Source organism: Anastrepha ludens, chromosome 4 (genome assembly GCF_028408465.1).
Source record: "Anastrepha ludens isolate Willacy chromosome 4, idAnaLude1.1, whole genome shotgun sequence".
NCBI classification, from domain to species: domain Eukaryota; kingdom Metazoa; phylum Arthropoda; class Insecta; order Diptera; family Tephritidae; genus Anastrepha; species Anastrepha ludens.
The window spans coordinates 42,357,685-42,374,153 of NC_071500.1; the positions used below are offsets into that span (position 1 = coordinate 42,357,685).

The 16,469-nt window shown below is 37.3% G+C and overlaps 1 protein-coding gene across 3 annotated transcripts in view; it reads left to right on the forward strand.

Annotated features, from left to right (window-relative positions):
* LOC128862101 (cell adhesion molecule Dscam2) overlaps nucleotides 1-6,983 on the forward strand; it is a 308,940-nt gene extending 301,957 nt beyond the window's left edge. For 2 of the 3 annotated variants that reach the window (XM_054100528.1, XM_054100530.1), the window contains exons 20-21: nucleotides 3,744-3,873; nucleotides 5,638-6,983. In XM_054100528.1, the coding sequence (XP_053956503.1) occupies nucleotides 3,744-3,873; nucleotides 5,638-6,482 (975 nt within the window). In that variant the 3' untranslated portion in view covers nucleotides 6,483-6,983. Of the gene's footprint in view, nucleotides 1-3,743; nucleotides 3,874-5,045; nucleotides 5,328-5,637 lie in introns of those variants that run through there. The other variant, XM_054100529.1, reaches the window with a different exon arrangement.
* Nucleotides 6,984-16,469: the final 9,486 nt, after the last annotated feature.

A 16,469-nucleotide genomic window follows, 5' to 3' on the forward strand; every position in this document is an offset into this window, starting at 1 on the left:
AAATCCCACACGAGGTTTTCCAAAAGCCAATGCGTCTGCAGAGTGATAATTTGGTGTGGGTTTTGTGTCGTGGTATTATTGGAACAATTTTTCTTGTTTTTACTAAAAATACTATTTAGGTAAGCGATGCGCGCTGAAAAATTAGGTTTATCGGATCTTTGTGTGAAAAAATTTACCATATTGGCCGGCACAATCTTTGGTTTTAGCGGAACGACGCATTGTCACACAGCCCACCAAACAATCAATCCTTTAATTTTATTAATCGTGTTGTCAAATGCTTTGGCGATGTCAGATGGCCAACACTGAGTTGCAATTTGTTACTGTTAGACTTTTTATGATACAAAATATGATAGAAAACCTGAAATCGATTATTATGTCATTCTTAAAATGGGGGAAAATCTGTCAACATTGCCTTATTGGGATGAGAAGATATCCTTCTGCTGAGCTAGTTGAGGGAGGCATGTCAATACCATGTATACCATGAGAGTTAGACCTATTTGAGCATTATAATTAAGCCTTGATATACTGTAATATATCCTTCTTGATATTTTAATTTTTACAAGAAACTGCCCAAATGGTGCACGCAACACAAAAAGTAACGCCAACTCTATTTTTATTATTTTTATTAAGCGCCGTTTTATTGTAGATGCAATAATGAACAATTTACTGGACTGTAGCTATTTTGGTTGGAATTTGCATCTATTTTTATTTTTTTGTTTAGTAATTTTTTATTTTTTTAATATTTATTCATCATGCTGAACTCCTTTCGTAGTAATTTCTAAATTTGATGTTCAGTTTTAGGGTATTCAAAAAACATTGTGCGGGTTCAAAATTTAGGCAAAGCTTGTGATAGTTGATCTTACCTAATTGAGGTCTTCTAAATTTAATGACGACCCGTGTTTTGCCAGATTTACTGAACTTTCGATATAACGGTTCGTAAAAATTTGCTTAAATTTGTGTATGGAAAAAGAAGAATATGTGAATTAAATTCTGTGTTGCTAAACTTGTTTGGCATATCTTAAAAATATTAAAAATGTTTAAAGAATTATTACAAAATTTCGTTTCGCTTTTGTCGGAAAATTAAAAAATATCATCACACGGTAACTTCGTACCTGAATACTCAGTTATATGGAAGCTACATATATATTTTGGAAAATCGATCCCTTTGTGATAAAGAAAATAGTATTAAATTATATGTTCTTACCTGCTTAATAGAAGGAGGTATGACGTAAAACCACATATCTAAACAACCGGTTATAGTGAACCAGTTTGGAAGATTTTCAGAAGTAGTTAAGTTAATATGTTGGCTGGGTCATGTCGTCCGAATGGATACAAACACTCCGGCACTGATACGGTACCAGCTGGTGGTAGCAGAGGAAGAGGGCGGCCGCCTCTGCGTTGGAAAGATCAGGTGGAGAAGGACTTGGCTTCACTTGGTGTGTCCAACTGGCGCCGGTTAGCAGGAGAAAGAAACGACTTGCGCGCTTTGTTAAACTTCGCCAAAATCGCGTAAGCGGTTATCGCGCCAATTAAGAAGAAGAAGAACAAGAAGTTAAGCGAATATCAAAGGGCACTCATATCAAAATTTTAGTAACATTGCCGTAAAACTGATGGAGTAATTTACAAAAAGTTAAAATATAAGCAAATTTTCAACCTTTGTCTCGAAAACTGGAGCAAATTTGACAAAACGTAGGACATGATTGAACTCATAAGGTGCCAATTAAGTACGATCGATTTTTAAAACTTAATCCAAAAAAAAAAAAAAAAACAAAAAGGTTCAAAATATGACCAGAATGAAATTATGTTGACTTCATTTATAATATTTCTTTTTTCATTATTCATTGAAATAACTTTTGTCAAATTTAAAGTAAAGATTTTAATTGCATTTAATTCACTAAGGAATAAAAGATTTTTGGCGCACCTTATAAATGGAGCAAAACTACTATGGAGGTTGAATTAGTTTTAAAGGGTTTTTTCGAAGATTTGGGGCTTTATTGTGAAAAAACGGTACAAAATATTTTATTCGAAGTATTGGCCATCGCTAGCTACAATTTCGCCCATCTTTCGGGCAATTTCCGGATGCCGTTTCTCCAAAATTCTGGCCGCTGCTTGGCTATCCATGACTCAACCCATATTTTGGTAGCCTCGTACGAGGAGAACCGCTGGTCCGCCAAATCGAGACTCATATGCCGGAACAAATGATAATCGGAGGGAGCTATGTCTGGACTATACGGCGGGTGGGGTAACACTTCCCAGCCAAGCGTTCCAAGGTATTTTTGGACAGGTTGAGCAACATGCGGCCGAGCGTTGTCATGTTGCAAAATAGCCTTGTCGTGCCTTTTTACCGTTTCCGGCCGTTTTTCTTTCAATGCCCGGCTTAAACGCATCAATTGCAGTCGGTAACGATCCCCCGTGATTGTTTCGCCCGGTTGGAGCAGCTCTAAATATACGACGCCGACCTGATCCCACCAAATGCAGAGCATGATTTTCTTGCCGTGAATATTCTGCTTGGCCGTCGACATTGATGCGTGGCCGGGCAAACCCCGTGATTTTTTGCGTTTTGGGTTATCGTAGTGGATCCATTTTTCGTCGCCAGTCACCACCCGATGTAAAAAACCCTTCCGATTTTGTCGCTCGATCAGCAATTCGCACGTAAAAAGTCGCCGTTCGACGTCGCGCAGCTTCATCTCGTACGGGACCCAATGCCCTTGCTTTTGGATCATTCCCATCGCTTTTAGACGCTTGCAAACGGTTGATTTATCAACGCTCAATGATTCAGCAAGCTCTTCTTGGGTTTGGCACGAGTCCTCGTTTACCAATTCCCCCAATTCCGCGTCCTCGAACTTTTTGGGCTGGCCAAGACGCTCCTTGTCTTCGGTGTGAAAATCACCACTTTTGAATCGTCGAAACCAGTACTCACATGTTGAAATCGACGGAGTATGGTCTGGGTAGGCCTCCTGCAGCAATGCACGGGCTTGGGCTGTATTTTTTTTGAAATTGAAGCAGAAAAGCAAAGCTTCCCGCAAATTGCGTTTCGACGGCACGAAAGTTGACATACTCGGAGCACGAAAACACTGCGTTGTTTATACTTCAGCGAAATGACAGATACTGATAAACAAAGCCTAGGGATGAGGCTTTGTCATGAATATATATTCAGTATTGCCAACGCGATAAAGTGATAAATAGTGCCATCTGTGTGTCACCTTTAAAACTAATTCAACCTCCTACATTTTTTTAAATAATGATCCCAAAAACAGAAATACGACGTAAGTAGATATTTGAAAAATGAGCTGTGCCACGCCCACTTTTCAGTAAATGCGATGACTAAAATGCACAAACTTCATACACCTGTGGCTCCCACCTCATTTATAGCCGACACAAATATCATTAAGTTCGGATAAATACCACGCCCATTTTGTGCACGTGTATATAAACTTCGGTCCGGACTAAATTAACTACTTCTTTAAAATTTTTTGTTTTATTCTCATCTAAAGATAATTTTTATTGTCGTTTCGTATTTGTGTTAGTATTAGTATCTCCTGTATAAATTTGACAATTTTTTTTTTCTTTTAATTATTTGTTTTGTAAAATGCTAATCCTTCATCCTCGCTCGCTTCTCGCTCATACCAAACAGCACTACAGGACACATTTTAATTGACTTTTGTACTTTTTCCCTTTGTTTTTCTTTTCATGCGATTTCGCACGTACTTTGCCATTCCTCTTGATGCCTGTGGTGTAATTAGTCTTCCAAGAATCGCCGCCGCCATTCGCGTAAAACCGAACCAGAGAGTGAAGAATCCGAATCAGATCAGGATCAATTGACATCAAGCCGCACGGAGTCATCCAATCAACATGAGGGGAAAATTAAACATAGTAAGTTTTGTTGATGTTTTTGTTTCTCACTTAAAAACCCCCGCTGGCACAATCAATTTGTTGGCATGAGATATTACACAACAGTACTATTTTATAGAGACAAAATATTGTACACACATACATATGTACATGCATATGTATGAACTGAATGAATTGTGATGAGCTCGTAGATAGAATTTTTTAAAATATAAAATCGGATAATGAAGAAGCGAACATATTACTTGTATATGGAACTTAACTAAACTCTCCGGAGCATTTTTTACCTAATATTTTCTTTACTCAGAAAGTTGATTTCATAACAAGAAAGTAACTAAGGTTTATAGCTCATACCTACAGAGCTTTAACTGCAATTTATGCTCTTTTTTAAATACGAAAAGTCTCAAGAAATGGTTGCTGCATTACAGCACGTTAGCTCGCTCACATCCAGAGAGGAGCTATCCCAATTTTGTCGGCCAAACAGAAAATGTTAAGTTAACAGTAACAGTTGGATTAGCAAAGTATACATTTTTAAAATATACTTGTAAATGCAGTCAAAGCCGAAACTTATTAATGTATACTAAAACTACAAAGATAAATGCTGAAAAACATTCAAAAATTTTGGAAATCACCCTCATAACCGTCTTCCCATAAGAATACGGATAACTCCATTGAGATCAAACTTGGAATTTAAACAAAAATCAACTGTTTGAGTTACTTTAACTCGAGAAAAGAGGTTTATGAAATTCTTGGCAGATGAGTTTGAAAGTTTACGCTTCTATTAGACAGGCTGTATATAGCTAAAACAATTAACTGTTTATTGACTGACTCTTAAAATAAATTTAGATACATAAAAATACGTATTAAATTTTATGGAATGAGCTCATCACAATTTTTTACCGACACATGCAACAGAGTTCTCATTTCAAAAACTTAAGTACCATTTACAAAGTTAGACTACAAACACTTTTCAAAACTCAATCATAAATAGCTATCCGTTTGCTTTGTAGTGCGTTTCATTACTAATTTCAGATCGTAGTTGTACCTTTCCGAACCAATCTTTTACCCTTTCCGCAAGAAGAATGTGTTGTCATTTCGAAAATTCAAATTTCACTGAAACTTAAAAACAGCAAATAATTCTAATATTTGATGTGCGAAAAAATGATATTTTCATATTTTCTGTATTCTTTTCACAGACTCTAAAAAAATTCAACATTTTCTAAATCACAACATATCGAAAACATATCTGTAGTACCAAATGCTGGCAAACGGCCTTATAAAGTATATGTATATTAACAAAATATGTACAACTAATATACTACATAGAAAATTGAGCGTAGAAACAGGACATCAAAGAGACAAAAACAATATCATAATGAACTCAACTGAGCTTCTGCATTTGTTTTTCAACTATTATACACATTTACAGACACAGTTATTATGTAGTTTATATGCAATCACAGTGAGTCGGTGTTTGCCAGAAGTGCCAGTGCCAGTACCAAGCATTTATACAAAAATATATCCATCTGCATATGTACATAAATATATACTAGTTTATATGAACAACAACCAATAAGCCAATCAATCTCAGTCAACAATCATTTGGGCACAATGAACAAACAAGTAAACAATTCCCGAAAGCCAATATGAATGCATAGAATTAATCTTTATATACGCATACTCGTACACATACATAAATACTCGTATATGCAATCAGTTTTAAGTAACAGTGTTTTAGTTGTGAAATGAGTGTGAAATAAAAATGTGAACCTTCCTCCCACCCTGCAGGTATCATCTACCATGGAGCACAATCAAGCACATCCTCAGATCTCTCACCAATGTCCGAGCAAAAATCATTGCCACGCCGCGGTCGCTCAAGGTACCATCATCAACAATATCAGTTTTCCACAAATACAACACCGCGCCATCATAACAGTAGCAAAAATAACAACATGAACACCACATCTGCAAATAACTCGACAAAGATACTATCACCACGCGGTGTTTGTGGTAGTGCTGGTGGTGGTGGTGGTATTGGCAGTATGGGTGGTAGTGGTAGTGGTGGTGGTGGTGGTAATCTAAAATCAATTTCAAGCACATTCAAATCACAAGACTCCATACAATGCCATATACCCACGCTGGTGAAGTCACCATCTGTAACACAACAACAACATCAGCAACAACTACAAAAACATCATCAACTACAAAAAACCAATGTCACCACCAATGCAACCACAAATAGTTTAAATAGTACTAACAGTAGTAGTTGTAGTAGTAGCATCACCACCTCCAATAAAAACAAACTATCACAGCAACAACCCATATTGATAACCCCAAAAATAGCACATCATCCACAACATCACAATTTGATCAGCGCTTCACACCCCACACATCAACTTAATCAACCTGATTCAACCACAGACCTTCTAGACAGTAGTTGTAACAATCCCATTGCATCTGTAGGTCCCGTTACTTGCATGCCATCATCACAATTCCGACCCATACCCCATAAAACGGTACCCGCTTCGGTGGCAAATGCCAATGTGAGCGGCGAAAGTGGTGGTACCATACTTAATCCATCTACCGCACCCTTGTCGTCGAAATTCTTTTCAGCCACAACACTACCTAAATAGGATACGGCCAACGGGGGTAGTCTGGATCTCGACGGGGGGAGCCTTATGAGCAGTCTGGGCTATGATAGTGAAATATCGTGCACCTATATGGACCCTATAGATCAAACATGAGATTAGTGGATGGAGGGATTGGAGGGAGGTGAACTAAAAGTGGAATTTTATTAAACGGAATGTAGATGTCTTTCAAATATGGTAGATATGACGTAGATAGATATTATTTTGGTGTGCGTGGTGGGGTATCCCTTGAAGTTGAAAAAATATGCATATTTTAAGTGAAAAGGCGTTGGTATTTTTGTATTTGTTATTTTTTATATATATATTATATTATTTTTTAGGTATAATACATATATCTACATATATTGTGTGTGATTGAGTATACAGGGTCATCGCGTTAAGGCCGAAAAACATTTTGAGAAGGCTGGAGCAGTGTCATTAGGCCTAAAACAGCTGATGAAGGGACACATTTTGAGTCTATTGCTTCCTGATTGACAGTAAATATAAGTGGAGTGGTGCGATAATACAGTGGTTTTGTGCCAAGAAATGGTTCCAATAGATAATTTAGTAGTTTTGCTACCAAAAATAAAAGAAGAGTTTATGACATTGCCACAGTTTTTCGCCCTTTTATAAGTGGATCTGCTTTTCAGCAGCTGCTCAGGAGGCAAGGAAGACACAGCCTTTGCTCAATAGTTACCTTCCCTCACATTGGGTGTCAGATTTGTGGCCGCCTTCAAACACGGTCTGCCATCCCTTTGATTACTTATTACGTATAGGGTGTAGTTGAAGTAAAGGTTAACGAAAGTCCTCACTTGCAACACTATGAATGCTCCAATGATCGTTTATTATAGTAACGATGATCACAATGGGCAAAGAAGTGCTGGTACGTGCAAATAGGCACTTCCGCTTCTACGAGAGTTGGAACAATAGCAGTGTATTACAACTGACGAAGGTTGCAATAAATGCTTAATTTCCAACAGATAAGTGGGTACTCGAATGGAATTATTTTCGGGTACATATTCATGTGTTTTATTTTTAAGCTCAATATTCCGGATTCACCTCGATGACTCTGTATGTTGTTAACATATGAGAAAGAGAGTTGCAGTGGTTACATGCCCAAACATGATAGGTTACCAGATTTAGCTAATCTGCTATGGTGAAAAACAAACTGTGCGAACAACTTCGGCTGCCAAGTACGCCAGGACGTTAATTATGCGCGCTAATCGAACACGTACTCACACACTCGTGCAATCAGTCGTTGTTCAGATAGCAATGAAGTGGTGTGGCTATTGACAGTGTTGATTTTTTTCTTATATCACCAACAAAATCTCTATTATTTCTTAACAAACCGCTCTCACGACCCCGATGACAGCAGCCAATCAACTCATACTTTTTAATTCGCTGAGCGCCAGTAACAGTCTGATCTTGGCCACCCCTTCTGAATTACTGTCCCAAGCTTTACTTAATTTATCTCCGCCACAACCAGATTGAAAGCATTTGTGTGAGTATATAAAAGTACAATAATCAATATTGTTATATCACCGATTTAGCTCTTATTTGAAATACGTACTGTATACTAAAATGGTAATCATCAAAGTACCTCAGCCAAACCAAGTTCCCTTATTAAACTCAGATTAGAGGTTGGTTGAATTGAGCGTTTCTTCTTCTGGCTGCAGTTGGCCGAGATGTCTCAACGTTCTCCGCCCTATAGCGCTGTATTCAAGGAGGCGTTGCGATGGTCGTATGTATGAAAGTACTAAATTCGGCCCACACATATTTTAATCAAATCGAATTTGGACTTGCTGTTAATTTTTGGAGTCAAACAAAGTCATAAATAATGAATGTTATTGCATATACTCGTAACATCATCGAGTTTTCACACGGGCAGACAGTCGGGCATACAGACAAGCCTAATCGCCCCGTTTAAAAATTCTGAGCATTTCGATAAATTTCTATGTGTTTATATCTATCCCGACTCCTCTATGCATTCTCCCATGATGTGGAACGGCTCATGTGGCACATGACATCATGTTATTACAACCAAATGTCATCAGTATTCACAGCATATAGTTTAGGCCACAAAAAGTAGTTCTTCATCGATATGTGTCACCTCCCGTTGACCTTTATATCAGTGCCAGTTTCAAACGACAGATCGAAAATTTTGAAATATTTATTTCGTAGCTTCGGCCTTGAAGAAAAAATAAACATAATATTTTTCGTCGTTCTCCATCACGCTAGTCAATGTTTCGGCCGATATTGGGGCGCTTTCACATCGTTTGCTTGTCGTCGTTTGAACCAGAGTTCTTAGTTAGTTGGCGTAGTTTTTGGACTAGAAATCGGATGATCTGTGTAAATTGTACAATAATTTTTCAATAACAGTCGTCAAAATCCATTATTATGGCTCGCCCTTGCGGCTTAACGCTCCAATATGGCCTCCAAAAAAAACCGCACTCCCCATTCTGTTCCAAGGTATAAACTTCTTTCTACTGGCGCATCCAACACGGACTGTTATGTAATGGTCAACGCAGTATTAAAATCCAATCTGATGCGAATACTTGCTTAGCTCTCTCGATAGGGAATGTTCTTTGAACAGACATTTAAAACCTTGTATTTTAGCTTTATTCGTGCCTGTATAAGTGGCGGAACAACGTCAAGCCGCACACAACAAAACGGAAGAGGCCGAACATGCAATAAGGGTGAAAGCTCCCATTATATATTATATATAGTGATTTATGAACTTCCTCATGATTCATTCGCGAGACTATTTTGCAAGCAGGAGCATATGATGCATCTTACATTCATTCACTTGTATTGGCATTTAATTTCCAATTGGGATACTATGCACTCAAATACATATTCATTTCTACATAGTCATATTGAATATTCATAAACACACACACAGATACGTACATATCAAAGCCTTTGGGTTTAGATAACAGTTTTCAACTCTTTGAGTTGGCCAATTGTGTTTACGTTTTGAGCAAACATTACTTAAAGATTAAGTGCAAGTTACTAAAAAACAACAACAACAACACCAACGATGTCACAAATTCGATAAGCCTCGGTAGCATTGAAAGCATTATTGGGAGTTTTAAATGAAAATTGGTAACAAACAACTTGAACAGGCTAAGACACTTAGCCACTCACATGCATAAACACACACACACACACACACTGACACAAACTCGTATAGAGGTCACACTCGTAACTTTGCTTGCTGCATGAAACCAACTGTAATATGTATTCCCCCTCAACTTTTACTCCTTCAACTGACATGCACTAACCAACAACAACAACAACAACAACGACAAAATAACTAAACGACAAATAAAAACTGATGTCAACAGAGCTGGAGGCATACGAGCCCTGCATCCATTGCAGTTGCAGGCTGAATGCAACGTAATGCCCAGCAGTGGTTTCCACCAGTTACCTATCGAGACAGAGCGCATTGAATTGTCTGAGGTGGAGTGTGATGTGGACACTTTGAAGAAGCTAAAGTTGGGTATGCGTTCGACATTGTGGTCGAGGCCGTCGTCGACTACTTCACAGCTGCAACAACAGCAACAACAACAGCAGCAGCAACAACAACAACAACAACAGGGCACAAGCACTGCTCAACAGCAAGCTCAAAAGGGGCAGCCGCAACAGCAGCAGCAGCAGCAACAACAACAACTGGCGAGACAACAACAGCACTCACCTGCCCCATCACAGCAAAAATTGTTGAGTGAAAAATCTGATTACTCGATATCGGTGTGAGATTAGAGATTGCAGCAGTTTTAAAAGTGTGATGGCAAATGCCAACTCATTATAGAGTTTGCTGCTCTATTAACGGTAAACGATTTGATTTAATGCAAATGAGCGTAAATAGTTGGGGTTTAGTCAATTTGCTTACTTTTCACTTTATGCTGAAAGGAATAAAAGAATAAAGGAATAAAAGAATATTTGTAGTGAATGTCAGGTTGGATGTGAACGTTGATGTTGTTGTTTTATATATGCCAAGCCCTAAGGCTCCAGCTTGGTCATATAATTTACTCACTTACTTGGATGAATCAAAGTCACCTAAAATCTACTACCCTCCCTTTCTTTATATACTTACCGTATATATATATCCTCGACACACTCACAATTGAATACAGATGAATTTAAACTTTCGGACAATCAATCAAAATTTTTACAATACTTAAAAGCAAATACACATACCCGCATATGCATAATTCATTCCTAAACTGTACTCATTGTACAATAAATTTAACTTTACCTCCTCACCTACGCATTAGAAACATTTATTTTTTGCATGTAAATCTCATTCCCAAATCCATGAATGCTTAATCAAAATTTCAACCACTCATTCCCCACCACCTACCCAAAACATAGTTGTACTTCAATGTTGAATTACTAATAAGTGAATGAACAAAATCAGCCCAAGGTTGTATATACATACATACATATGTATATGCTTATATATAATATATATGTATATGATATATATAAGAATATGGAAGTTTTACATAAGTTCGAATAATTAATAGTTGAAGGTAAGTTTTCATATTTATTTAGAAAGAAGGAAGGAAAGCAAGAAACTATAACAAAATAATCAAAAGTATGAAATTAAATCAAAGTCATAGAAGTGTAAATATTTGTATATTACCAAATTCGATGTAAATTATTTGAATGTTTTCACGGTTTCGAGGAAAAGTTAGCTTTAAATTTTAAAAATATTTTCAATAAATACACAATTGACAGATTTTCTACGTCAATGCTTTCACTTGCTGGAGTGATATTTGTATGTCTTGTACCGAGCCAGCCAAATCAAATTTTTCGATTCACTTTTTCACTACGGCATCTGTTGGACGATTATCGGAATGCGCAGGAGATATCCACTTCTTTCTTACTAAGCTACAAAAAAAGTTCTCGTTCGAGTCGACTGTGCTTTTGACTATACGCAAAACAAACGACACCCTAATAGCAATTTAGTAACTTTAGTGTGCCCAGTGGACGACCCTTCGACATAGAACAGCTTTTGTGATCTACCACAACATGTTTTAGAAGCAGTTAATACTAGTTCTATTGACTGGTACTTACTTACTTATGTGGCGCTACAACAGTGTGTCGGTTTTAGTCGAATCCAAAATAGCGCGTCAGCTGTTTCTGTCCTGCGCTTTTGTTGTTGTTTTAACAGTAATACAAGCCCCGTCAGTGTAGGGTATATCACCGGTCGTTTTCGTCGGGCTCATCTAAAGGTAGGCCCAGGAAACATGCTGTTTCGAAGGGTTGGGTCCAGAGGGAAATGGGTGTTAGATGAGTAGGTTTAAGGGAGAATATGAAAAGGTGGTTAATGTCGTGCGGAGTATCTTCACATGCCGGACATATGTTTGGTATGTCGGGGTCAATTCTGGATAAGTAGGAGTTTAACCTGTTACAGTATCCAGAACGTAATGGTGCCAGTGTTACGCGTGTCTCACGGGGAAGCTGGAGCTTTTCAGTAAACTAACTCTGTCTAGTGAACAATATATCCTGTCCTGCGCTCGTTGGTGTCAGTTGGAAATCTCGAGTGAAGGCAGGTCGTGCAGCACTCGCCCTTTCCAACGGAGATGGGATCTTCCTCTTCCACGCCTTCTTTTTTGGGGTACCATGTCGTAAATTCGCCTTGCTGGAGCGTTTTCTTCCAAGCCAGCGTAGCCGCTGTATTTTTACACGCTTAACTATGTCCATGTCCCTATATAGCTCATACAGCTTGCTGTTCCACCGTACGCGGTGCTCCTCACTAACGCGAAGGGAGCCAGTTTAGGCCTTCGAGAGAGAGCTCTACTTCTCAGTTGCCTACTGCACCCAAAGTAACAATTGTTGGCTAGAGTTATTCTACGCTTGATATCCAGGCTGTAGTCATTTCTGTTATTAATACTGGTCCCAAGGTAGACAAAGTTTTTCACAACTTCCAATTGTTGGTTGTCAACACTGACATATTGTCCAAGACGCGAAGACTCACTGTGTGTTGACACTAGGTACTTTGCCTTAGCCTCATTCATCGCAAGACCCACATTGCTCGCCTCTCTCTTTAAACTGGAGTATGCCGAGCATACAGCGCGTTTGGTTGCGCCGATAATATCGATGTCGTCGGCATATAGTATACTAGTAGCATTGGTACTCTTATGAAAGTTAGTACCAGTGCGGTTCTGATTGGTAGCGCGAAAGACTTTTTTCCAGCATGAGGTTGAAAAACTCACAAGATAGAGAACCGCCTTGTCTGAAACCTCGCTTGGTATCTAACGGCTCGGAGAGGTTACTTCCAATTCTGACGGAGATTGTGGTAGCGCACAACGTCATCTTACACAAGCGTATCAGTTTTGCGGGGATACCAAACTCAGACACAGCGGCACTGAGGTGATTTATATCCGTGCCATCAAAGGTGGCTTTGAAACCAACGAATAGGTGGTGCGTGTCGAGTAGTTTTTCGTGGATTTTCTCTAGGATTTGATGTATTGTGAAGATTTGGTCTATGGTGGACTTATCAGGTCTGAAGGCGCACTGATAGGGTCAAATCAATTTGTTGACGATGGGATTCATTCTCACACAATACGCTCGACAGGACCTTGTGTGCGATGTTAAGCCGGCTTGATTCAGCCTGCTGTTGACTGGTACCTACTACTACAATTAAATGGCTGCATTTCTGCAATCCTAGCCTGGTGCACAGCGAAACTTACTTGGCGGTGGCAATCGGCTGGCTTTAAACAGCTCACCCAGCTATAGCAGGTTGCGCCCTTTCAAGCTTATAATCTTAAAAATACTCTGCTTAGGCAGTCATTTCTTAAATAATATCGACATAGAAGCATACCCGTCGACTATCTACTTCACGTTCTCTAACTGGAATGAATATTTAAAGGCTCAAACATTTTAAAGCTGACTTTTCACATTTGAATATTTGTAAATATGAATTACTTTTGTCCACACAATTGTTAGTTAATCAATAAGATTTTAATAAAACTCTATCAATATGGAAATTGACAGTATTATTTGTAATAATTTTTATACTAACCGATGATACAAAAAAATGGAGAACTTTTACACAAAATGGTTAACTAAAAAGTTGAGTAACACTCGGAAATTGCTGTACGTATGCAAATATTGCCACATTTGCAACTAAACTTACTACATGCAACAGTCTACTATTTACAGAATATCAAGTAACGATTAGCCAGATATGTATTTATATCATTCACAATAAAGGCAACTACAACAACATACTCATAGATTTACAATTTGATTATTTAATCTTATGTACGTATGTAAGGGAGAGTATGTGTATGTATTTGGTAAACTACTAGAATTTTTATATAAAAAAGGTGAAGAATTGATTTTTCTTTGGATATGAGGCATGTAAATACAAGTTTATTTTTCTAGTCTAGGTCACTAAGTAATTACGTTGATATTTATTTTCTGGTAAACAGCCACTTAGTTGAGAAAATAAGTCAAATAAACTTTAGTATAAACAAAAATCTTATAAAATATGATATTTTTTTCAAAAAAAAAAAAATATGGAGTGCAAAATTATTGAGCAAAATTGCTCATCGGTAGGCAAAATTATTGAGCAAAATTGCTCATTGAAGCCGATAAATAATAAAGAAATCTTAACATATTCGCATTTATTTATAACTGTATTTATGAAGCCAATGTTTACAATTAAATTTTTGATAAGAAATTCAATTTTAAAATTCATAAAATAAAATGAACTATTGCGAAAGCTAATGTAAAAAAATAAAGTGGAGATAAAACAAAACGAACAATAACAAAGAAAGTAATGCAATTTACAGATTCAGAGAAAAGAAAAAAACTTATAAAATATAATTGCGTTTTTTTTCTTTTACTTTAAAAAAAGTATTAACATTTCGGAAACCATGTGCCAAATTCAAGATTTATGAAACAAAATACAAATTTAAAAACTGTAGTAGATTACAGATAAGAAAAACATTTTTAAAACCAACTTTTAGGTAGTAAAAAAAACAAAAAAAAAATTTAATTACTCAAAATTGTTAAAGTGGAATATGTAGTTTTGTGAAACGATTTGTATTTTATAACACATGCAAAAACAAAAACAACAAAAACAAGAACAAAAATTACAAAAACCGAAAAAATATAAATATACATACATACAAGTATAATCAAAATCATACAGAAACAATTACTGTGAGAGAGTAATAACGAAAAATCTAAATTCTAGCGAGCAAAGTAAGTTTAAAATAAAAATAAGAGCGAAGAAAGTAACTGGACCCGCTATTTCCGCAATTGAATAATTTGATGTTGGAATCTTATACAATAGATTTGCCGCCGTAGCCGAATGGGTTGGTGCGTGACAACTATTCGGAAGAGCGTAGATTCGCACGTGCGTGCATGAAACACTAAAACTGTAGTAAAAGTTTTCTCTAAAAGCGTTCGCGCCTCGGTAGGCAATGGCAAACCTTCGAGTGTATTTCGGTCATGAGAAAGCTTTTCATAAAAAATATCTGACGTTCAGAGTCGGCTACAATTTAAGGTCCCTCCATTTGTGGAACAACATCAAGACGCACACCACTATAGTATAACAAGAGGAGGAGCTTAGCCAGCACCCAAAACGGGCATAAGCGCCATTTATATACAAATGTATATATAATATTATAGAAGTCGATAAAAAACTGCCATGGAAGCTTTTATACCATTTCAATAATAAATGAAATAAACACACAAAAAAAGGCTATTTGAAAAATGAATTGAACTTTTTCAATAAGTGCGCTAGAATTTTCATAGCTTAAAGCGGTCGGCGGTTTGGTAAAGCTTTAACTGTCAAAATTAGCAAGAATTTATTTAGTATTAACATTTAACCATGAAATACTACACAATCCAAGAAGTACGTTGAAATTGACAAAAATTATTTTTCAGCGAAGCGCAACCCCACTAACCAAAAGATCCTAAAATACTATTTTATGAGCTATAAATCTTCTTACATATGCCAGAGTTTTTCCTTCATAAATTAGCCTTTTTTGGCGCCTTAAATGAACGATTTTTAATTTTAAGCGAGTACGCTAAAAGCAGCCTCAAAAATTATTTCAGGTACGATAAATTCGATGGGTTTTATGAGTCGTTGCTGAACGCTTTTGAAGTGTTACTTGCACCCTTCAAGGCGTCCTTTTCAAGTCAAATTTTACAATTTGTTTGTACTTTTTAATATTTTTTAAACACCTTTTTAAGGGGGCTAAATATTTTCTTTTGCCCCTCAATTTTATTTTATTTTTTTAATATTATTCGTTATTAATAATAATAGCATAATAATAACCGCCGTAGCCGAATTGCCTTGTTTGTGACTGCCATTCGGCAGGGCCCGCGTTCGAAACCCACTCTGAAATGAAAAATGAGACACCAAATGACAGAAAAAGTTTTTTCTAGCAGCGGACACCCCTCAGCCTTTAATGGCAAACTTCGGAGTACATTTTTGACATGAAAAATATCCTCATAAAAACCTATCTAGAATTCGGAAGTTACATACAATTTCAGATCCCTTGTGGAACAACTGAGTCTACAGTTTGTTATTTTGACAGTCGCAGCTCTTTCCCGCTGAGAGTCTTGACAGTAATTCAGAGTATCACAGCTCTCATATGCTTGGACAACGTTGGGAAATATTGCAACCTCATTCCTAATGTAAATGTTTGGACGACAGAGAGTTTATTGAATCAAAATCAAAATCATATTTTCTAACGAAGCGCACTTTTATCTCGGCGGCTATGTTAATAAGCAAAATTGTCGCATCCGGGGATTGGATAATCCATGTGATTGTGGTAGCTTCTCCATATATGCTCAGAAAGTGACAGCTTCGTGCCGATTTTGCAGCGGTCCATTTTTCATTCGTGTGCTCTACAGAGTCATGATACAAGATTTTTCGTGCCCGGAAATTGCAGGTAAGAAAAGCAAGCTGAAAAGGCAAACTGTGTTAACATTTCATCATGACTCGTTTAGTGCCAGAACAGT